Here is a 24,370-nt window from a genome sequence, read left to right as displayed (position 1 = left end):
TACGTGTATATGAACATTTGCCAAATATGTCTACAAACAGTCATCTTTTTCTCTCAAACTCTGTTTGTCCCCCCTTGACACTTGCTCTCCCTTTTCTCTTTCTTTCCCTCAAGAGAAGCTATAACTGTTGTGTAGTCTGTTTCATTTGTGTATGAAGAGGTTGAAGGCTTAAGTTTTAATACATTTAGGACATCATAAACATTGCACTAACAGACCCTCCTAATTGTTTACATATACTACGGTGAATAACCTGCTTAAAAGCCATCCTTTCTTTCCCATTGAAACTCTGAAACTGGCCCAGTATCTACATATCAGTCTTTGCTTTACTAACATTGCTTGGCCAATGCAAAATAATCTATCCATTTTAAAGTTTACATTTTCGAGCCTGAATCATTTTTAATATTCTCATGAAGATGACCACATTGAAGATTCTGCTCTCAAGTTTCAAGAGGTGGTTAACAAACTCCATTTTAAATTATTTCAGGATGCTGAAACTATCTTAGTGAAGCGAATAATGAATGTGTTGACTTGCTGTGGCTGAAACATTTACATTCTATGTATGAAAATAGAAAAATAACTAGTGAGCAAAATCCACCTAAAAGTAGGGCAAATTCCTCTTGAAGATTATTTTTGATATCCTACATCTACCTTTGCCAGACTGTCTCCTTTTTGGCTTTGAACTGCCAGGGATTCGCATCATAGAGTTCTGAACTTTAAAGTTTGAGCTGGTCTTCCAGCGTTGAAATGGTGCTGTTGCCAAGACGTATACATGTCTCATTTAATGCCAATTGGAATTACAATTGTTAAATGTGCATTGTCAGACTGGCCAACGGCAGATGACTTCTTCGATTTCTAGTCCAGAAGCTAAGTTATATTTGAGTGTTTACTACCATATTCACGGAAATGAATGCATAAAGAAAGCATTTGCAAAGGCTTTCTACAAACCATTATGTGAAAAGACTAAGGGTCTGATTTAGATATCAGCGGATGGACGGATATCCCGTACGCAGAAAATCCAAATCCCATAGGATATTATGGGATATATAATTCGGCGGACAGGATATCCGTTACCGTTGTGATGGAGTAACCTGTCCGCCGAAATCTAAATCCGGCCCTAATTCAGTAAGGGGTTTTAAGTAATCAGAAAGTACCATAGAAAGGGGAAGGTTATGATGTCTTCCGTGCAGAGTGGGTAAACCTCATTTGCTTCAAATCTGGTACTGCCTGGATTCTCTGACTGCTGATACATCAAATCTGGTACTGCATGGATTCTCTGAATGCAGATACATTACAAATTCCTAAAACAAGCATTTCAGACAACTGATTAATTAAGTTGCTTGAAAGACTGAATCTTGTTTTCTTGTATGTTGCCATTTCTCCACCTCAGTTATACATTATATATTTTTTTTTTTTTTTTGAAACCGTTTATTGCAGGTTGTAAAAGTTACAGGTATGGGCCTACAACCACCCGGCCGGCCGCTAGAATGACAAAAGCATATTGCATACATACAGTAAAAGTCTCTCGGCAGTGCAGAGCAGTGAAACAGGAGTAATCAATGGTGCAGGCCACACAGCTCCAAGCCCACAGTACGGTTCCCTTTTCTTGAAACAAAACAACACCAAAAAACCACACCCGCAAGGCAACCCGCGATCCAAAGTAACAGCACGTGCTCCATAAGTGGGGGATCCAAACCAGCAGCAGAACTCTGAGGAGGGGAATGGGAGTAGGTCAGGGACTGGGGGGACCGCGCGCCCGCGGCCGAGGGAGGGGGGCCGTCTAGGGAGACGGAGCAGGTGAGGCAGCCGGTAGCAGTGGTGGCTCACAAATACCCCCGCGGTAGGCGTTCCAGGGGCCCCAGAGTTTCACCCACGCCCCAGGCTTACCCCTCGCCACATACACCACCTTTTCACGAAACATACACCAATCCATATGCTCTTTCCAGGCCGATACCGCAGGGGGCCTCTGGGATCCCCACAATTGAGCAATGTCACGCTTAGCTATCATGTATCCCAGAGTCACCCACCGCGTCTGCGGGACCGAATAGTCATTCGGTTCCCATACATTCAGCAAGCATCTCCTCGCTTCAGGCAGCAGCGCGACACGCGTAACCACACGCAGGACCTCATGCACACCACGCCAGAATCGCTCCACCTTCGGGCACTCCCACAGTATATGCATGAAAGTCGCCAGCGCACCACAGCCACGCTTACACAGTCCGTCACCAGCAAAACCCATACGCAGAAGCCTTGGCCCCGTCACGTAAACCCGGTGAAGGATCTTGAGCTGGACGAAACGAAGGCGAGCCGGGATGGCCACCTCTTTCGGGGAGGCCACCGCGGAAATCCAATCCTCGTCGTCCAGCTCCAGCCCGTCGGCAACCCAGGCCTCGCGGAGACTAGTCAGCAGGCACGATCTATCGTTGATCAGTTTTTTATATATGAGGGAGATCGTGCTGTCCGGTACATGGCCGTCCAGCACTCTGTCCTCCAGGGGGGAAGACTCCGGAATGGATGCGACGTCCGGGAAGACGGAGCCCAGCGCATGGCGGACTTGTAGGTACCGAAAGTACTCACTGCCCTGCAGCTGAAACTCCGCCTGCAGCGTCTCAAAAGTTTTGAATCCCCCCCTCGTCCAGAGATCTCCCACCGTGCTGATTCCGATCGTGTCCCACTTCTCGAAGCCCTTCGACGTCCATAGGGAGCCCAACCTCTCAGACGCATACAGCGGTGACGCCCGGGTCAAACGGTCCTTCCACCCCATAGCTGCATTAGCCGCGTGCCAGACACGCACCATAACACGCGTCGGTCCCGTCAAACGGGAGTCGGGCGCGCCAGAGTAGAGCGCGCGATTGTAATCGCCACCGGGTAGGAGCATTTTATCCATCTCAAATGCCGGGTTCAAGGCGGGCCCATAGAGGCCATGATTAATTGCAGCTAGTTGGGAGGCCCAGTAATACCGTTTAATGTCCGGGAGGGCGACCCCCCCATCGTACCACGGGAGCGTCAATTTAGCCAGAGCAATGCGCGGCCTCCCGTCCCAGAACAGGCGCCGCTGGAGGCCCTCCACCTCACGGAAATAGCGTGCCGGGACCAAGTCCATAGTATTCTGGAGGGCGTAGAGGAATCGCGACAGGGACATCATTTTGAACAAAGCCGCTCGGCCGAGCGGCGAGAGCGGCAGACGCCGCCAGCGCACCACGTCCTCCCTCAAGCGCTGGAGGGGGGGCAGCAAATTCCGCTCATAGCGGGCCTCCGGGTCAAGTGTGATATAGATACCCAGGTACCGAAAACCGTGGGGGGCAATCTGGATCGGACAGTCCCGTGGTAGGGCCGGAGCCTCCCCGGAAAGCACATAGACACAGGATTTCGCCCAGTTGATGACCAGGCCTGAGTTGCGACCGAATGAGCGCAAAACATCAACCAGGACGATCAGTGATTTACGCGGGGAGGCGAGATACAGAAGGATGTCGTCAGCGTAGAGGGACACACGGTCCTCATGCTCGGGGGTCCAGCGGAGACCACGGATAGAGGGGTGCCACCGTAGCCACTCCGCCAGGGGCTCCAGGGCCAGGGCAAACAGGAGAGGCGACAGGGGGCAACCCTGTCGCGTACCCCTCCCCAGCGCGAATGGGGCCGAGACTCGCCCATTCACTACCACCTGCGCCAATGGGCCCGAATATAGCAATTTGACCCAGCTAATGAAACCCGGGCCGAACCCGAATTTCGCCAGCATCGCCCAGATGTATGGCCATTCAAGCGTATCAAACGCCATGGTGGCGTCCAAGGACGCCAAGATGGCCGGCTCCCGCACAAATGGGACACGCGCGAGCACCCCGTGCAAGCGCCGCAGATTGAGCGCCGTGTTGCGGTGCGGTATAAAGCCAGATTGGTCTTGGTGGACCAGGTCGCCCACCACGCCAACCAACCGGTTGGCCAACACCTTGGCAAGGATTTTGGGCTCCGCGTTCAAAAGCGAAATCGGCCTATAGGATGTGACCCGTTCACGGGGCTTCCCCTCCTTGTGGATCACCACAATTGTGGCCAGGCGCTGGTCCGGCGGGAGGGAACCCTGCGAGTGGGCCGCCAGGAACATCGCGCGCAGGTGGGGCGCCAACACATCCGGGCGTAGCTTGTAGAGCTCGATGGGAATACCATTGGGGCCCATGGCCTTGCCGGATGCAACCGAGCGAATAGCCAAGGCAATTTCGTCCGAGGTGGGAGGGGCGTCAAGCGAATCCCTGTCCTCCACCGTTAGGGAGGGCAGTGCGATGTCCCGAAGCAGGGCATGGGAATCTTCCTCCGAGCAGGGGGAAACCGGGGAGTAGACTTCGCGGAAATAATCCGCGAAGCAGGAGACAATGGCTTCCGGCTCGGTGACACACGCACCATCAACACTCTCAATCAAAGGCACCACGCGGCTCGCTCTCTCCCTCTTATCCATCCACGCAATCAATTTGCCAGCCTTATCACCCACATCATACAATCGCCCCTGCTGCTCTCTACTGAGGCCCCTGGCCGCCTCCGTGACGAGGGCCCGATAGGCCGCCTGCTTTAGGTGTAGAACATGCAACTTGGCGTCTGTTACCCCGCTCCCCAGGTCACCCTCCAGTTCTGCAATCTCGGCCTCTACCCGGGTCACCTCCTCCCGCTCGAGCCGCCGGGCATGGGAGATAAAGGAGAGGGCCTCCCCTCTAAGGACTACCTTGAAAGCCTCCCACAGGGAGATGGCGGAAGAGACCGACCCCACATTCTCGTCGAAATATCGCTGTAAGGATTTGATCAAATCGGCACGAATGGTGGGGTCACGCAAATACCATGCATTGATTGGGGCCACCCTGCCATCCCCCCTCGGGAAGACATCGAAATGCAACAACAATGGGGAGTGGTCTGAGATACCCCGCGCTAGATGGCGCACCTCCCCCACCCTCCCTGCATGGGCCGCCGGGACAAGGATGTAATCAAGCCGCGAGAGGCTACCATGGGCACCCGAGTGGAAGGTGTACTGTCGCAATGCGGGATGCTTTAATCGCCAGCAATCCACCAGGCCCAGCGTGTCCAGAAGGCCGGGCAGCCACGCCTGTGCCCGGGGGAGGTCCCTAGGGGGATGGCGATCCATAGACCCAGAGGCTACCGCATTAAAGTCCCCTCCAACCACCAGCAGGCCACTCGGAAGGTCCAGAAGGAGGCGCCCCAGGTCCGCGAATGTGGTGGCTTGTAACCCAGGCGGGACGTACACGGATATAAAGATAAACACTCTACCCTCCATTCTTCCCACCAGAACCGTGTAGCGTCCCCTCTCATCATGGCGCACCTCATCAATCTCCAACGGGAGCGAGTTCTTGATCATAATACCCACCCCCCGCGAGCCCGAGGTGAAGCCGGAATGTGCCACCAAACGATATCCCCGCCGATTCATTGCATGAAAGGAGTTACCTATAAGGTGCGTCTCCTGCAGGAAGACAACATCTGGTGAAATACGTTTTAAGTACTGCAGGACCACACCACGCTTAATCCTATCCCCCAGGCCGTTAACATTCCATGACAACACAGTCAAATCCCTACCCCCCATCATACGTCGAATCAATCGGTCGTCCCCCATCGAGCATCCTAATAACAACAACATAGTAGCGGGTTTGCCCTGCGGTGCTAACAAACAACACACCCCCCCCACCCCCCGGTCCCAACAGAACTCCCCCCTCCCTGCACCCCTGCATGAGCCCAGACAGCCCCCCCAAAGTGCAGTGTGCCTGTCGCCCCATAGCTAAATACTAACTAGTCCCCCAGAGGAGGAGGGAAGCCCCCAACAGACCCCACGCAACCTCCATAGGAGGGGAACATACGCAATCAATAAATGGTGAAGGAACAACGTCCAGAGCAAGGCCTATTCAGTCACCCCTCAATTCTGATCCGGCGGGCCCTCCTCGCCAGCCGCGCCCCCCCGACCCCGATCTCCAGGCAGAGTGTCCAGCCAGTCCCCAGCCGCCTCGGGCCGGTCAAAGAAGTGCGTGCGACCATCCACCTCTACCCTCAGCTTGGCTGGAAAGAGCATTGAGTACTTGAGGTTCAGGTCCCTTAGGCGACGTTTAACCCCAAGAAAGCTCTGTCGCTGCTTCTGGACCGCCGGAGTAAAGTCTGGGTAGAAATGTATCTCCATGTTGTCAAGCTTGACCGGTCCCTGTTGCCTGGAGGTCTGGAGGATAGCATCTCTGTCCCGAAAATTAAAAATCCGGGCAATGAGCGGCCGCGGCGGGGCACCAGTCTTAGGTCTGCCCCCGGGGACCCGGTGAGCACGCTCCACCGCAAAAAGCTTACTCAGCCCCCGGGGCTGGAGATGGGTCAGGATCAAATCTTCCACGAAAAGATCCGCCGCCTCCGCCTCTCGTCCCTCCGGGACCCCCACAATACGGACATTATTCCTCCGGGCCCGACCCTCGGAGTCCTCCAATCGCCGGTCCATCAGGGCGCTCGCCTGGCCAAGCCGGCGCACCTCCTTCTGGAGGGCCACCACGTCTGTCGTGAGGCTCGTTGTGGTGTGGGCCAGGGAGTCGACTCGGTCGTTTGTTTTGGACAAGTCTGCCCTCACAAGGCTCACATCCACAAGGACCGAGTCTATTTTTTGCGCTAAGGTGTCGAAACGCTGGTCCACCGAGGCCTTCATCTCTGCGATGGCGCCCATGACGTCCCGGAGGGTCAGATCCCCTGGATGAGCAGATGCCTCCGTCGGGCCCACCGGGGATGCACTCGATGTCTCCGGAGAACCCTTCTGAAGCGTGTAGCGGTCCATACTGTTGGCCTGGTGCGCCGTGCCACGGCGGGTCGTCTTCACCTTCGCCCGGTCGCCATCTTGTTTGGTGGACATGCTGGCTCTTCCACCGTCGTGCCAAGCTCCCCAAACGGGCCGCTATACCAGTCACGGGTGCCAGGGGGGGGGCAGGGGCGACCACCGAACCGCGGGTCAACCCACCGCCGGCAGGTCAGCCGGGCTCCCGGACAAGGCCACCGCACCCCGCTCCGCAGCCCGACCCGGCTTGAGAGCTAGGAGGGCGCAAAAGCGAAAGTGAAAGTGCGGGGTACGCCAGTCGCCCAGCCCCGCTCGCCGCTGTTATTCACTTTGTCCCCGGATCGCCCCACTACTCCAATCCGGGGGGCCGGCGAGGAGAAGGCCGCAACCTTCGATCGATGCTCCCACCGGCGTTCGGGGTCCGATTCGAGCCCAAAAAACGGGTGGCGCCTCAGCTCCGGTTCCCCAACACAGTCCCCTCAACAAGGACAGGATATCGCCAGGATTAATTCAGGAGGTCGCGGAGGTCCTCGGGAGCCTCGCACCTACGCGGCCATCTTGGTTGCGCGCTAGGCTCCTCCTCCCCAGTTATACATTATAGTTTGGAAATGTGGACAAGTAAGTGAACTCTGGGGGCAGCTAGCCCCTTGCCCAGTTGATATTATTTGTTGGCCTATCATCTGCACACTGAATTACTTTTTATTGGTAAGCTCCTACTAACTAATAAGGGACACCATCCAAAATGTCTTTCTCTGGGTTTGGTTTTGTTGAAAAAGGGAAATCACTACATTATTGAAGTTTGCAACACAAGGATCAATATAAACAGGATTTGGCTATTATTCCAGCCACCACAAAGTTTATTATGATTGCTTCTTCGATATGAAACAAGGTGAATTTAAATAGTCTGAAAAGGGGGCAGAATATAAGGTCTCTAGTGATAGACCTTACTCAAGTTAAACTGTTCAAGACATGCTCTGAGTAAAAACTCAGGTACATCCTAAAGTGCAACATAATCAAGTTTTTGTGATTTTATTGTTACTCCAGTTAGAACAGGCAAGTGATTTGGTGTCATACATGGGTAGTATTAGACTTTTTCTATCCGCTTGGCATACAAAATAGACATCAGCTCTCCTGGGGGACAGAAAATGTGGCTTAATAGTTTTGCATTAAATCAAATGACCACTCAGATATATGTCATACCTGATAACAGTTTTTTAGTCAGCAGAATAGAAAGATTGTCATTTCCAACAATGGCGATAGTCACTAATTGAAACTCAAAGATTTATTGTGCGATGGTATCAGAACTTTATTGAACCACTACTCTTTTATTATCAGATAGCTAAAACATTAGAGCAGTTGAGTGGACATATCTAAAAACATAGGTCGGTTTTAAATTGTAAGGTCTTTTATTCCCACAACAGAGTATTTATGATTGATTCATTACTGTTCAGATTAAATGTTTGATGTTTAGATACTTTATGGATAAATTCAATTTTTGGTATTGTAAAATGTGAAAAAAAGACTCAATTAAAATCACAGGTGGGGGTTGTTTGTGTGCCTCATTAGAAAGGAATAGACCTGTCCATTTTGGATCGACTGGTTCAAGTCATATTTGCATTGGGTTGATCCCTGTCCATAATGACCAGTAGTTCATATTAATCAGGTAATCTTTTTGGTGCCTATCATGTTTCTGCAGTCACCCACTCACACTATGTATGAATGATTGATATTGGTTTATAAAGCAAGAGCACAACGCAGATTGGTAAAATACTTCAGGGGGCCGTCCCTCCGAGATTTGGGCTCCAAGTTGTAGCAGCCCCTCTCTCAACACTTGTATCGGGAGAAGGAATACCTATTTCTCCAATGATGCTTGAAAGCCCATCTGTTTCAAGAGGCTTCTTCAGTATAACCCTGCTGGGCCTTAGGAGTCCTACATTCACCATGTGCTGCATTCCTCAACGGTGACTTAAGCAATTGTGAAACAGCCTGTCGCGCTATATTAAAGCAAAATAATATATATGTTATGCTTGTATGTGTTATGCCTGTTTGCGTATACATGAACCACCAACAAGGCATTGTCTCTCTTTCCATAGGACGTTTTACAAGGGATACTGGACCTTGACATCTCAGTTGCAGAATCGGACGAATTCCTTGAGTTTGTGAGCGGTGGGAAGATAAAGCCAGGGACAGTCCCACTTGCACACAGATATGGGGGCCACCAGGTAAGCCATCACCCAGTCCTACACAGATATGCTTGGTTCCTGATATACATACCTGGAGCAGTCACAAATGACACTGTTCATGAAAAATACTTTTTTTATTTTTATTTAAAAGAAACAACCTTTTTATTAGTCAAAAACATAAAACAGCAATGCATTATGGTCATGAAATGCTTCAGGTATTTAGACGTTGCAAGCTGGTCAGCCTTACATCAATAACATCCTATTCCTCCATTCTAAGATGGGCTGTCGAAAGTGGACACATTATCAAGTCTCATTCTATCACGGTGAAGTCAACTGTTGGAGACATACATATATCCGCCCTGAATTTATTCCACATACCCCACTTTCGGTCCCATTTTTTAGGGCATCCCCTGTGCTTGAAGACATCTTTTTTGGCTACCTTGGCTCTGTGCATGTCAACTGCCCAATCACGAACATTAGGAATCACACTCACGCCCCGTTTCTGTGCAATGTTGCGTTTTGCAGTGGCCCAGCCCAGTGAGGCCCATGTTTTCTCGGTCTGTGTGAGGTCAGTGGTGCCCAAAACATTTGATAGACAGAGTTTTGGGGAGGCCGTCAAAGTCTTACCCCCTGCCCTTTCCATTTGTGTAGTGATTGCATCCCAATATGAACGCGCAACAGGGCAGTCCCAAATGGTGTGATAAAAGGTTCCCTCCTGGCGACATTGCCTGAGACATGAGGGCTCTGCCCGCCTGCCCATTTTGACTAAAACACCCGCATCAAGGTAAGCTCGATGAAGGATCTTCAGCTGGACCAGATGTAGTGTCATGGGGATAGCCACCTCTCTTGGGAGGCCAAAGCATCGCGCCAGTCGTCATCCTCAAATATACCCAGGTCTGACTCCCAGTGTTGCCTCAGAGGCACCAGGCAGTCCGGGCGGTGTTAATCAGCTTTTTATACGTTAGGGATATGGCTTTTTTATTCATGGGATCCAGTAGTAGCCCATCCTCTAGTGAAGAGGCCTCAGGGAGTGGATCGCCTCTGGGCAGCAACGCTTTAAGGGCATGACTGATCTGTAAATATCGGAATGTCTCAGTCTGTGCGAGTTGGTATTTCTTCTGGAAGTCTGTGAAGGTGGCCAGTCTCCCCGAGACCCACATGTTCCCCACCGTTGAGATGACAATCAGATCCCACTTATCAAACCCGGGGCAGGCACTCAGACAACCCAAAAAGTTGGGCTCTTAGAGCGGTGTAGCGCGTGTGATTTTATTGTGCCAACCCAATTGCTTAGTGACCCTGTGCCAAGTTTCAAATGTGAGCGCCATAGGCCCAGTGAGGTTTAATTTCCGTGTGTTTGTGTATAGTGCTCTGTTATAACCACCGTGTCCCATAAGCCACCAGTCTGTGCGAAAGTTCGGGTCTTCATGGTTCCCTTGTGCCCATTGGTTAATCACAACCAGTTGGGTGCTTGATAATAAAGTTTGATATCGGGTAATGCAATGCCCCCCTCATACCATCATGGCAATCCACGGTGCCCGGCCGTCCCACAGAAGAGCACGCACGGCATTGTCGACATTGGTGAAATAAGAATCAGGGATTCTATCGGGGGTGTTCTGCAACACGTAAAGGAAGCGCGGTAATGCCAGCATCTTGAAAAGGGCTGCACGTCCTAAGAGAGTCAGGGGGAGAGAGAGCCAGTGTTTGACATTGGCGCGGAAGTGTGCCAGGGGTTCGAGCAAGTTCACCTCATAGAATCGGGCTGGGTCAGTCGTGATGTATATACCTAAATAGCGGAAGCCTCCCGAAGCCACAGGGATGTCATACCCTCTGGGATTGCGCGGTGGTGTCCCCCACACTATGAATAGCTGAGATTTAGACCAATTGATTGTATACCCTGCGTGGGTGCTGAATATGTGAGAGATATGGAGAACACGGCAAAGGGTAGATGACAGTGAGACCATGTATAGCAGAATATCATCCGCATACAACGAGATGCGGTCTTCGTGATTCCCTGTCCATTTCAATCCACAAATCAGGGGGTCTCTCCTCACCCAAACTGCGAGTGGCTCCAGCACCAGGGCAAAAATTAGGGACGATAAGAAACAGCCCTGTCAGGTTCCCCTTCCTAATCGAAACTGTCTAGAGGTATGCTGATTCACTGCAACCTGGGCAATGTCGCAGGCATCTAGTAGTTGAACTCATTTTATAAAGTTAGGTCCAAATCCCATCCTCTCCAGGACTGCGAAGAGGAAATTCCACTTGATGGTATCAAATGGCATTTTTGCATCAAGAGACAGCAGAGCTGCATCCTCCCTAATCGTTTGGTGTCTGCCTAACACCCCGTTCAGTCTTCTTAAGTCCAGAGCGGTATTCCGTCCAGGCATAAAGCCCGATTGGTCTGGGTGCACCAGTCCAGTGAGATGGGGAATGAGTCTGTTGGCCAACAGTTTTCCTAATATTTTTGCCTCTACCATGAGAAAGGAGATAGGTCGGTATGCTCCGCAGTTATCTGGTGGCTTACCTTGTTTGTGGATAACCACGATGGAGGCAGTTCTAATATCTTTTGGCAGCATCCCTTTTTCAAAGCTCTCAAGATACATTTGGAGCAGATAGGGGGACAATTTGGAGGCAATTGGTTTGAAGAATTCAATCGGGAACCCGTTGGGTCCCATGGCCTTGCCCGAACAGACGTCATGAATCGCCAATTGGATTTCCTGTTCCGTAGGTTCTCTCTCTAGGGAGTCTCTATCTTCAGGGGACCAACAGGGGACTTTAATAGTCGAGAGCACTCCGACAGCCGCAAGTGGCATGGTCGTCCCAGTTGATGTGTATACTGATGTAAAATGGGTGACAAATGTGTCTGCTATTCGCTGGGGATCGGTGATTTCCTCACGGTTCGACTGGAGCAGCTGACGAACCCACCTCGATAACTGCTCTTTTTTTCCAGCCAGGCAAGGAGTTTGCCTGTTATCTCCCCATGTTCGTATATCTTGTGACAGGCTGATTTGTATTTCGCCCTGGCCGCCTCTGCAAGGAGCTGTTGATAGTCTAGTCACACGACCGCTAGTGACTGTTGCGCGTCGTGATCCGGGGGGTGTGCCTGAGTCCTTTCCCTCTGAAGGATGTCTGCCTCAAGTTGTTCTATGCGTTTGGTTAGTTCCTTTTTGTGGCCCACCACAAGAGCGAGAGCTCTACCCTTCAACACCGCACCAAACCCGCCCCACAGGATTTGAGCTGAGGCGACCAAGCTGACATTTTCTTTGAAATATAGTTCGGTCTCTTTGATCAATGTCGCCTTAATATGCGGTATCTTGAGTGCCATGGGACTTATGGTCAGGGTTGTACATCGTGGTTGGGAGCCAACTGTCAACTTCATGAGAATAAGCGAATGGTCTGAAATACCCCTTGCGAGGCAGTGGGACTCAGAGAATTCATAGATGTCCTGTGCGTGTGTGAACATATAGTCAAAACGTGACTGGCTGTTATGGACCCCTGAGTGGAATGTAAACTGCGCCGTAGTGGGATTAAGCTGTCGCCATATATCGACCAGGCCCATGGCGGATAGGAATTCAGCAAGTTGGGATCTCCCCATAGGGTCTCTACGAGGTGGTAGGCAATCCAGCGTACCATCTACAGTAAGATTGAAGTCTCTCCCCAGCACAAATGTGCCAAGTGGGAGACTTAAAAGAAGCTTTCCTAGGTCTTGCAACGTGGAGCGCTGCAGCCAAAGGGGAACATATGCCGAGATGACATTAAATGCTTTCTCTTCCCAGGTACCGGACAACGCAACAAATCTGCCATGTCCGTCAGACCAAGTCTTGTGTACCATATAGGGACAGCCGTTGCGTATAAACACCCCCGTTCACCGTGAACCCGAGATGAACCCAACATGTGCAGCTAACTGATACCCCCATTTATTCAGGGCCCTACAGGAATTGCCGATAAGGTGAGTTTCTTGAAGGAGAACAATGTCCTGTTCCTGTCTCTTCAGGTATTGAAGGACTATCCCTCTTTTGATTTTTTCCCCCAGACCGTTGACGTTCCACGTTAGAAACTTAAGATCTACGTGTGGTCCCACTATGATATACTCATCACTGTCCCAGAGAGCGACCTCGAGACAAAAGGTCGGTACATCTCCGTCACAGCCAGCCGAGGGGTCCACCTTGCCCACCACTTTGTCAAACTGTTAACAGTGCATACAAATGTTCATCATTCTTCCCGCTCTTGCCATCCTGTTTCTCCTGCGCGTCGCCAGCCAGCCAGCCACTCCCTCGCCTCCACAGGATCAGTGAAGAACCAGCTTTTACCCTCAGCTTCCACTTGTAACTTCGCCGGGAACAGCATGGCGTACTTGAATTCCTTGTCCCTGAGAGCTTTCTTAACTTCCAGAAAGGAGCGTCTTTGTTTCTGAACTTTAGCAGTAAAGTCAGGGAAAAAGGTATTAGTGCTAGTTTCGAATTTGAGAGATGGGGCAGTTCGGGCCGTCTGGAGGATAGTGTCGGGGTGATTAAATACCCTCGCCAGGATGGGCTGTGGGGGCGCCCATGGTTTGGGCCTACCCCCTGGAATGCGATGGGCTCTCTCAATGGAGAAGTAGTTGAAGAGGTTTTAGGGCACAGATGTTTGGTCACCAGCTCTTCAACGGAGAGGTTAGCCACAGGGCCCTCCACCTTTTCCGGCACACCAAGAATGCGAACGTTGTTGCGTCGCGACCTCCCCTCGTATTCGTCGTGCTAGATCTCCATATACTCGGTCTTTTGCGGGAGAGCGGAGACTTGTTTTTTCAGCATGGCCACATCCCCGCCCATTGCTTGTGTGGCATCTTTCACTTCTTTCATCCGCATATCCATGTTGCGTAGGTCTGTTCTAAGGAGGGAGATGTCCATAGATACCGAGTCAATATGACCCTCGAGCGACGCGTGGACCCCATCGATGGCTGCCAAGACATCCTGAAGCATGGGTGTTTCTTGTGCGTTCGCTTTCTGCTGGGGATCGTGTTCCGCCCCAAGAGTCGGCTGCTCCCCATCTTGTGTCTTTTGCAGGGTAAATTTATCCATTTTTGATTGGTGTCCGGGTCTATTGCCCTTATTTGTCGCCATTTTCGGTGTACGACCGTAGAGACCCCAACCAGGGGTACTCACCGCCGCCTACCGCGTTAGTCTCCGCGTGGCCTGTCGGCTTTCTCCCCCTGTCGCAGAACCACAGCCACTCACAGTGCCCCCTCCGAGTAGCTGTGTTTGAGTCTGGCAAATGGAGGCGTCTCAGTAGGTGTAGCAATAGGGCAGGGTTTCTGGGTAATTAGGGGCAGCAACTTCAGGTCCACGGCCTTGCAGATACAGACTACAGCCCTCAGTTCGGCCCCTTCGACTCGCAGGTCTGATATACGGCCCAGAAAGACCTCCGCACCTCAGCAATATTATACAGGGTTCATATGGTTGGTGTAGCCAGGTTTAACTCCCGTGTTGTCCCCTCCACCAGCTTGGGATAGCCAGTCCTTCCTCGGATGGGGTAATAACCCCCACAGTGTCAGCAAAATGGCTGCCCTCCGTCCCGCAGCTGTTGTAAGGCTTCCAGTGAGGAGGGGGGGGGAAGAGGCCCGTCCAACCCAAGGTATCCAGTTGGGGCGGCAGCTCGATCAACACTGCTCGTCCCCACCACACCCTCCCGGCGTACCAGTTTGTTATGTGTGCTGCCGGCTGGAGGCTTGTCCCGCCGAAGGGCCTCTTCGGAGCTTTGCTCACCTCGTCCCAAAGGTGGTCCTCACAGCGACGCCGGGCCGGGTGCCTGCTCCACTATGTCCTATGCCAGGATTTTGGTGGGTGTTGTGGATGACCCCCCTGCTGGAAATGCCACTGACCGCAGCCCCCGCAGGGGGCCACTAAAGCGGTCGGCGCCCTAGTGTCGCCTAGGCACCGGTCACCCCTCCCCGCCTCCCCCTCCTGGGGGTGGCAGGGACTCCGGCCGGTGTCCCCCTCCTCTTTCCTGTCCGGAAGTGACGCGATGGGAGTCACTTCCAGGGCTTCGTGTGGTGGTACAAGTCGACTTAACCCTCATTGGCCCCCCCATGGGCCCCTCCACTTCTCCTAGACGCTAACATATCTGAAAATACCCCCCTGTGTGTGATTCCGCTCGCCCACGCTTGTTGTAGACCGGACCATGGCTGAGTGGTCTAAGCTGCATCGTGAAAGCTTCAGTCTCTTTCCGGAGGCGGGGGTTTGGATCCCACCGCTACCAATGACTTTTGTACCTCTGCAAGGGGCGCACAGGCTTCTGGGGCTACGCAAGCACCATCTGGGATAAATGTAACACCCCAATACAAAAGAGGGGTCTAGGGGAGCTCCCCCCGCACTAGCCATAGACAGCACTCGGTCCCCGGCTCGGGTTTTGCACTTACACTGGGATGACCACGTCCGCCCAACAGATAGAGGCACGACAGCCAAAGAGACAAGAAATACCCCTCCCCCGAGGCTGCACTATAGTAACAGGTCGTAGTGCCAGCCATAGACTGTATTTACATCGCTTTATAATGACTCTAGACACCTCACGCCGGCTCTCTCCTCAATTCACAACTTTTAATGCTGGGGTCGGGGCCTGTGTGGCGTGTTAAAGGGAGAGCGGGGCCGACTCTAGGGCGGTGCGACCGGTGCCATCGCATCGGGTGCGGACTTCGGGCGGTGTGCTAATATGATGATTTTAAAGCACCTGCTGCTTTCCGGGAGTCCGAAAATTTTCAGCCACCAATAAATTGTTTGAATGAATGCAGCGATTAATGCACTTCTTAGAGAATGAGGGAGAGATCGAAGTTTTGTGTAATGGCAGCTTCTATTCATCGTAAGGTAGCGCAGAGGGTTACGATGCTTGCTGCAAAGAAGGTGCAGCCCACAAAGTGCATACAATGTAATGTAAATTGGTTTGTGGGTTTTGAGAAACCATATTGTTGCTAGCTCTTTGAGTTAAAATCCTAATGAAGAACAGTGAGCAAGTAACTGTTCTCAAAAATGCATGCAACCTGCAGGGTATAAGCTAGAGCCTGATGATTACCCCCCAGTGTTTCATTATCCTAATGTTGCAGAAGGGGTTCATCTTGGTAGAAATCAATTCTTATTCCTATTATCAAAGAGAACCCCCCCATCTATGGGGCTAGGTTTTAAATTCTAAGTTTCTGATTCTCCCAACCAAGCACTCTTAAACTATCCTGCCTACCTGTACGGATGACCTGTGAATCCTACACCTTCTTGTCCTCCCTCTTATGTAACATTTCCTATGCATTGATATCCACACTAAGGACTGATTGTCTCTATGTAATCTGTGTGATGTAAAGAGTTCCGACACCTTACACTGATAGGAGCGGCGCTAGAAAATGAATTAAATGCACCTGAGACTGAATAGTTACGGAGGCTCTAGGGGCACTGTGATAGGATGGCTATGAAGAATCGTAATGGAGGTGGTCATTGGGGGCGCCGACAAGCATTGTCGCACCGGAGCCACAAACGCTAAAGCCGGCCCTGAGGGAGATCAGAGAAACATATTTACAATGTCATGTCGGGACAGCAGGGGCTTTCAGAGAGGCCGGTATAACATGACAGTTATGGATAAATGATATTTAAACAACCCCCTTGTCGTCTGGTCGTGATGCGGGCTTTCTGGACACAGGAGGCTGGTAAGTGCAGGCACTGCCTCTTCCCTCCTCTCTCCGTCCCACCTCGCGGTGATGCCCATGCGGTACTTACTCTGCCCCTGCTGCATACCCTGTGGCCCGGCCCCGCCAGAGGTCCGCCGGCTCGGTACTAGTCTGTACAGCTGTGTTTGTGGCTCGCTGCGTGGGCAGAGTTGAGAGGAATTTCAGCCGGCCTCTCCCCGATCAGGTGATCCCAACTCCAGCGCGCGGGGAGCGGGCTGGCTGTGCTTCGCATCCCCAAGCAAAGAGGTTCACTTAAGGCGCATAGTACCGAATCGAGGTGTCCGCCCTTGATCTGCTTTGGCTAGAGGTGTCGGCACACACATGTGCGGCCTGCGGGTCACGGGTTCGAGCCCCGACGGGCCAAGGTATATTTGCACCCCACCAGCCACAATCGCAACAGGCGCGCGCTCACAGATGTGGCGAGCGGCGCAATGCCGAGGACTTCGCCCAGCGAGCCAGCATTTGCGGGGAGAGTGCCTGGAGAGCCCTTGGGCCCTCCCCGGCCCCACAGACAAGCTGCTTTCACCCCAGCTTCACCATGCTGGGGCGGCTTCGGAAGTGCGGGGTGCCCGGTTCAGTCAACCGCGGCAACTTCGGTTGATTAGTCACGGTGTTGCGGGAAGCAAGGTCGAGGCAGCTGAGTGATATTAATCACCACTGAGCCTATGTCGTGAGTGGATCCCAACAGGGCCCCATGCAGACTCGCATCTTGAGGAAAGCTGTAGGGAGGGGCTATGTGGGTAACCGTTACGTACCAGAAGTAGACCCTGTGGGTGTATGTTGCGGCGAGCCCGGCTGTGCTCTGATGCGCCGGGAACTACGATGAGGCGCACATGGCTGGTTGTGACCTCTCCTTGCTAATAGCATGCGGCCTGCCGGAAAACTTTATTACTGGGACGCACGAGTTAGGCAGCCCCGACACCCCATGTAGAGGTCTCCCCCGACAAATGCAGCGCTAGGCCGGCAAACCCTGCCAGCTACTTATCCGTAGCAAATGGCGATGCGAGTTTTCGGCAATCAGCATTGGGGGTTTCAGATCATTGAGATCTTGGGGCGCACATGGCTGCTCGCAGTCGCTGGAGGCAACAAGCTCCAGACCGCCTGTTTCGATGGTGACGGTGCGGGGTCACGGCACAGGGAGACCCACATCAGCCGCTCCAAGGTTGACCGGCAAGCAGGACATAACACAGCAGGGAGCATATGACAGTCACAAATTTGAGAAATTTAATTCTTATGTGTGAAAATTCTTTGGGCGAAAATCTAGCACACAATTTTTTGTCACTGCAACAATGCCCAGCAGCCTGGATTCCTAGGCAAATCACTGAACCTCCCCGTGCCTTACAATATGTACGGTCCTCAGGTTACGGAACTGGTGCTCATGTAGAGTGCTGCTCGGTGACCCGACGCCTCGGGTCGCAGTCGCGCCATATATAACGCTTTATAGAATTTAAGAAAACAAATAGTCGTAGTCCAGCCCTGTGGGCATACTAAGATCCAGTGACCCAGCTGCCCCCAGGAAAGGCAGAGCTAGCACACAGTGGATACATGCTACCGATAAAATGCAGGGGTTTTTACGGTTCCAGTCAGGGACCTTAAGGTATGATGCAATTTTGCACTGGCCATTCGCCAAAGTGCAAAGTGAGACTAAAGGTAGCTACTTTGGCTCTGGTGCGTTTAACATGGCATTTTAAGGTTTGAGGCAGGAATGCCTACTGACGTACTACAGCGCATGCGGTAGTATTAGCAGCTGCCCTTGGTAAACACTTAATTGAGGGCCCCTGTTTGGGAGCAGCGTTGGTTTTGATAAAGTCCAGCACCCCTTCTATGCCCTCTTAAGGGAAGGTACTGACAGTACACGGGCACACCCTTCCAATTTCTAAAATGAGTTTGCATACAATATTCAGGGTGGTGGCGCGTTTTCAGCATGGTTACACAGCAGCAGCTCACCATTAGTACAGAAATAATAGGTGACCCTCCCACTTAGCATACAGGAGGTCCTGTTTTACCAGTGAAACCTGCTAGTGAGGGTAAGTGTGGAACACATGGCCTAAGCAGCGCAGGGGGAAGCTGTGCAGGTAGGCATACCGGGGTCGTCAAGTGAAGCGCTGTGGGTCGGTATTGAGACCATTGACGTTAGTTTTGCTCCCACAGGTGAGAGGATCGAACAGAAACCAGTTCTTGGTTGGCACCAACGTGATAAAGGACTGCGTCCTTTGCAAGCACAAGGAGTGGGTAACCAGCGGGTGGCTACATACAATTAGGGGGCCATCCACGATGGGGGTAAGAAGGATATTAAGGGACCAATTTGAACATGCCCCGCTACCCTAAAGGCGTCGATTGTTCTCAGGACTTCAGCTTTGCGAGTACAAACTCCTGGAGCTGCCCCGGTCCACTGGTCTTCAGTTAATAAGCTTTCATGGCTGCAGCTCCAGGGTTTTTAATTTCGGTTAGGTTCAGGGATAGCTCCCCACCAGCCAGGTCACATGACCACAGATTATGCGTAGGCAGGTAATGAAAGCACCTTATGTTAGTCAGCGCCAGATACCACTGGGCGAAGGTATTCAATTAGTCAGAAGTAGAAATGTGAAAACATTTTGTTCCCACCAGCACAGGAGCTTTATGAATGGGTGCTGTCATTCGCCAGGGTGGGAAGATGTGGTTAGAGCACGACTGCCCACAACTACCCGTACAGTTGGCTTCTCTATTTCAGAAGGGGCAAGTGTTGAGTATGTTACTCTCTGTCCTCTTATCCAAGTCCGTGGCTAACTTCTTGGCATGTTGGGATACTGTAGCAAAAGTGTTGTGGGACACATAGGCTGGGTGAGGGACGTACTCGAAATCTGTTCTTATGCCCGGGTCTGCCTGCCTTGCCACTGGTTGACAGCCCCTCAGTTGGAAGTATAACTGCACTCTCACCCTGGTAGTTACAACCCAAAGAGAGGCGCTGCGAAACGCTGAGCGGCACCCGGCACAAGGGCCTTATTCAAACATTGGCTGGCACCAAATGGACGAATACCATGTACTTGGGTGGGACATCCCTCTGCAACCATGGGTAGGTTTTGGGTCGCCCCAGTAAGACATAATTACCCACGCTTTAGCCAGGACAGCAGGCGGGTGGTGGTCGGGCCATCTAACAGGGGTGCTGCGGCGTATAAAAGTTAGTAAACACTGCGTTAGAGCCTATTGGCAACAGGGTATTAATGACCTGGCATTACCTTTATTCCAGATAAGGACAAGTAGTTACACAGAAGGTTCCACGCCTGTCTCCTACAGGCTTGCCTGCCCCCTTGGTTCTCCTGCTAGGGGCTGAAGATTGGAAGGGGCACTTTCGGTGACCGGTATCACTGACACGGGGATAGTCAACGCCGGGGTAGATATACCATGAAGTGCATGATTACTACTTTGGTTTTCCCTTAGTTTTGGGGGTCAAACTAGGTTGGAGCTTTTAATCCACAGTCCTTAGAAAGCACCTCGCAGTCTTAGAATCTAAGCAAGGGCAGTTGGCGATAGACAAGTAACAGCAAGGCGGGTAACAGACACCGGCTGGTCGGTGACAGCGGGCCCCGGGGGCACGCGCGCTTCACGAAACCACAGAGCGGTAACCAGCCGGGCACCAGGGGGCAAAAACCAGGTAGATAGGGGGAATATATATGTCTCTCGGGCCTTGCAGCGGGGTGGAGGCAGTCCCATCGCAGGGTATGCACAGGTGTAAATGGTGTGCTTCTCAAGGTTCTCATGACCAATACAGTTTGTGGTAGCACACCAAGATGATGATTAAGGTCATCCTGGGCCACATTTACACAGCCCGGTAGGAGCACTTCAGCTGTGGGGAGCCAGGCCCAGTTAGAGGCATGCCGGGGGGGAAATGCGGGCTCCCTATGGTGCCCATGACCTAGGCGGTGCGTGGCATCTCCCGCATCAAATGTTAGGCACCATAGTACAGACAGTGCGCCCTGCATTGAATCAGGCAGATTCTCCATGCGGGTATGCCTAGGGGGCTTCCCAGAGGGAGCTGAGCGGGTGAAATTCCCTGCAGGGATAAGGGTTGCAGGGCAAATGCTCATTGTCACAGTACGCTTAGTCATGGACATTCTTGTGCGCCTTCATTTGGCAAGCACAGGGACTGTTCAAAGGAAGTCATTCCCCCCCCGCCCCCCTTGCCAGAATAGCCTTAGTAGGCAGGCGGGCGGGGAGTAGTCATCTAGCAAGTGGGCCGCTGTCCCATAGATTGGCACGCTGGTGTTCAGACACACACGGCGCTAGCAGGACGGCAGCCAGGTGAGATCAGCAAATAGATGGGGCTTTGTGAGCCTGGGTGCCTGCTTTGCCCCCGCCCAGACTGGGCTCGGGGCTGAGGCAACTGAAGCAGTGGAACTTTCCCTCATGGGGGTGATAAGTTCTCGGCACAACTTCCCAGGCCTAACGGGTCTTTTGTTTCATCAGACTATCTGATCCAGGATAGCGTCAAGGGCTTGGGATATAGATGGGGCCACCTATAACCAGCAGGGATAGTTCTCTTTCATCTGGATTGCAGGAAGCTCCAGACAGGAGAAGTGGCAGGTAAGACTATAGCTGCTTTGGTGGGGGGCTCTGGTGGCGACGGTGGCCGCCTCCAGAGCTGTGGCGGAGTTACAGGGCGATCTGGAAGCAGGCCGGTACCAAGGGTACTTCTGCGCGGCACCATAGGGGGTGCCAGAGCCAAATCCGAGGAGCCTCATGGGAGGGTCCCGGAAGCCGTGTCGGCGCCCCGCTAGTCCTTCCGGCGGTTGTGGGCCTGAACAACCGGGGGTTTGCTATGCTACGCTCCGCCCCGGGAAGGGGCATGAGTAGAAGTTACCAACGGTCACGTGATCCTGGAAGAGAATCACTTGGACGGCAGCACAGGCGGAGTTCGCCCCAGTGCTGCCCGGCTCATCAGGAGGGTAGGCGGCCTAGTTGGTTGCCTGCCCTTGGATTGCCCGAAAGATAACCCACCTATTACATAACGGTGTATGTAATAAACCTGCAGCATTTTGTACCCAATCAAACAGTCTGAGTGTGTGTTATTATTGGGTAATGTATTTTGTTGGAGGGGGGACTGAGGGGTGCCAATGGCGATACTATGCCGCTGACCGCGGCCCCCGCAGGGGGCCACTAAAGCGGTCCGGGCCCTAGTGTCACCGGGCACCGGTCACCCCTCCACGCCTCCCCCTCCTGGGGGGGGCAGGGACTCCGGCCGGTGTCCCCCTCCTCTTTCCTGTCCGGAAGTGACGCGACAGGCGTCACTTCCGGGGCTCCCCTGGGCGTGGGGGGAGGCTATATAGCCCTCCCCCACCATGCCGGCGACCTCTTGTCGCCCCGCACGCCGCATCCCTCCCTACCGCTTACCCAGCGTGGTTGGTAGGTGGGGGTGAGAATTTGTAATATTTCCTTTTTTCGTTGCATGCGGAGTTACAGGGCGATCTGGAAGCAGGCCGGTACCAAGGGTACTTCTGCGCGGCACCATAGGGGGTGCCAGAGCCAAATCCGAGGAGCCTCATGGGAGGGTCCCGGAAGCCGTGTCGGCGCCCCGCTAGTCCTTTGGGCGGTTGTGGGCCTGAACAACTGGGGGTTTGCTATGCTACGCTCCGCCCCGGGAAGGAGCGTGAGTAGAAGTTTTCCAACGGTCACGTTATCCTGGAAGAGAATCACTTGGACGGCAGCACAGGCGGGGTTCGCCCCAGTGCTGCCCGGTACATCCAGCGGGCAGGCGGCCCAGTTGGATAACCCACCTATTACATAACGGTGTATGTAATAAACCTGCAGCATTTTGTACCCAATCAAACAGTCTCAGTGTGTGTTATTATTGGGTAATGTATTTTGTTGGAGGGGGGACTGAGGGGTGCCAATGGCGATACTAGGACCACGCCGGTCATCAACAGCGCGGTGCACCCACAGATCACTTGTCCGCAACCACCTCCTCAGATCTGGACCCCAGGTCTACACAAATCCGCGGCAGACTCACCATGTCAGGCCACACTCGCGCCGGCCATTGCCACAAGCTCTGTGTCCGTTTTAGAAGGCTGATGCTCTTCCCAGCCTCTTTCGGGAACAGCTCCGCTGAAATAGAGCTTCTGTGGGCAGATAATGTACAGGATAGGTGCGAAATAGGGGCCGACGGAGCCGCTCTAACTAGCGGCCATCTTCACCGGCTGCTGGCCACGACCCCATGAAAAATAATTTTTGTGAAAAGTAACATATTGTAACTGTTTCTATTGTTTGTGAAGATCAACGTTTGTCAAGTATAGCTATAGGTTGGGAGAAAAAGGAGCTGTAGTATTGTTACTCATATTTCCTTTAGCATTGCTGAGCTTCTAAGTATTTGAAATCAGTACCCAGTATATGCATTGTCGTACACATATTTTGATATTGTGACTCAGCAATATATGGAGATTTTGAAAGAAAATGTTATCTGTGATTTCCAGTTTCTTAAGCTTGACTACATTAATGTCCAGACTTCCTCCATTGACTATATTTCAAATGGACTCTGCATTAATCTTTAGTCAGATCACATTAAGCACACACATTCTCTAACTCCACCATTTAGGTGTTGATAAAGTCAGCCGCTTGGAAATGACATTCATCATAAAATTATAGGTATTTACAATACATATTTTACATTTTTGTAGGCCTTCATAAACTTTCTATCTTTCATAAATAATTTGATCAGTTTTTAAAGAAGTGAAAAGTATTGTGTCCACTGTTCACACCTAAAGCATATTCTTCAAGAATTCAAAACTCTGCATGCAAATGTTTGTTGCTAGGAATTCTCATGTGACTCTATGACATGGGTGAAGGCCCAATGTAAATTCCAGGACGTAGAAGTAACTACAACTAGACAATAACTAAAAATACAAACACAAATAAATGTATCTCATGAATTCACAGCCGTACTCTAGAGATGAGGGTGATCAGATTCTGAGTTGAGAGAAGTTGCAAATGATTTACCATAAGGGAGGAGAAATGTTCATTCACACAAGTTGGTCGCACACTGCTCGTCACACCAGCAAGTTGCCCCAAAGGACTGTGGTGAATGTAGTGGCGACGGCGGGTACGCCTATGCCACGATGTGTAAAAAGAAAACAGTATGTGTTGCATTTAGCCATCCCTGGACACGTGTTTCGAGGTAGTTGCCTCTCGTCAGCAGGGAGCAGGACAATGTAAAGGGGTGCTGAGTGGACTGCCAAAATGTAATTAAAACAGGTCAAATACCTCTCATGGCGCGCAGGTGCAGAACCAGGGCTCGTCAGCCCGATAGCTCACAGGAGCCGTAATAATTTGAACACAAGTTGGTCGCACACTGCTCGTCACACCAGCAAGTTGCCCCAAAGGACTGTGGTGAATGTAGTGGCGACGGCGGGTACGCCTATGCCACGATGTGTAAAAAGAAAACAGTATGTGTTGCATTTAGCCATCCCTGGACACGTGTTTCGAGGTAGTTGCCTCTCGTCAGCAGGGAGCAGGACAATGTAAAGGGGTGCCGAGTGGACTGCCAAAATGTAATTAAAACAGGTCAAATACCTCTCATGGCGCGCAGGTGCAGAACCAGGGCTCGTCAGCCCGATAGCTCACAGGAGCCGTAATAATTTGAACACAAGTTGGTCGCACACTGCTCGTCACACCAGCAAGTTGCCCCAAAGGACTGTGGTGAATGTAGTGGCGACGGCGGGTACGCCTATGCCACGATGTGTAAAAAGAAAACAGTAT

At 52.1% G+C, this 24,370-nt stretch overlaps 1 protein-coding gene across 1 annotated transcript in view; it reads left to right on the top strand.

Moving 5' to 3' along the window:
- Nucleotides 1-24,370, top strand: part of LOC146789534 (uncharacterized) — a 317,842-nt gene that overhangs the window by 35,456 nt on the left and 258,016 nt on the right. Inside the window, exon 3 of the mRNA XM_085631700.1 lies at nucleotides 8,875-9,003. Coding sequence (XP_085487826.1) covers nucleotides 8,875-9,003 — 129 coding nt within the window. The remainder of the gene's footprint in view (nucleotides 1-8,874; nucleotides 9,004-24,370) is intronic.

Source organism: Triturus cristatus, chromosome 10 (assembly GCF_964204655.1).
Source record: "Triturus cristatus chromosome 10, aTriCri1.1, whole genome shotgun sequence".
In the NCBI taxonomy this organism is placed as follows: domain Eukaryota; kingdom Metazoa; phylum Chordata; class Amphibia; order Caudata; family Salamandridae; genus Triturus; species Triturus cristatus.
Note: the sequence above shows the minus strand (reverse complement) of the source record. Positions and strands in the feature narration are given on the sequence as shown.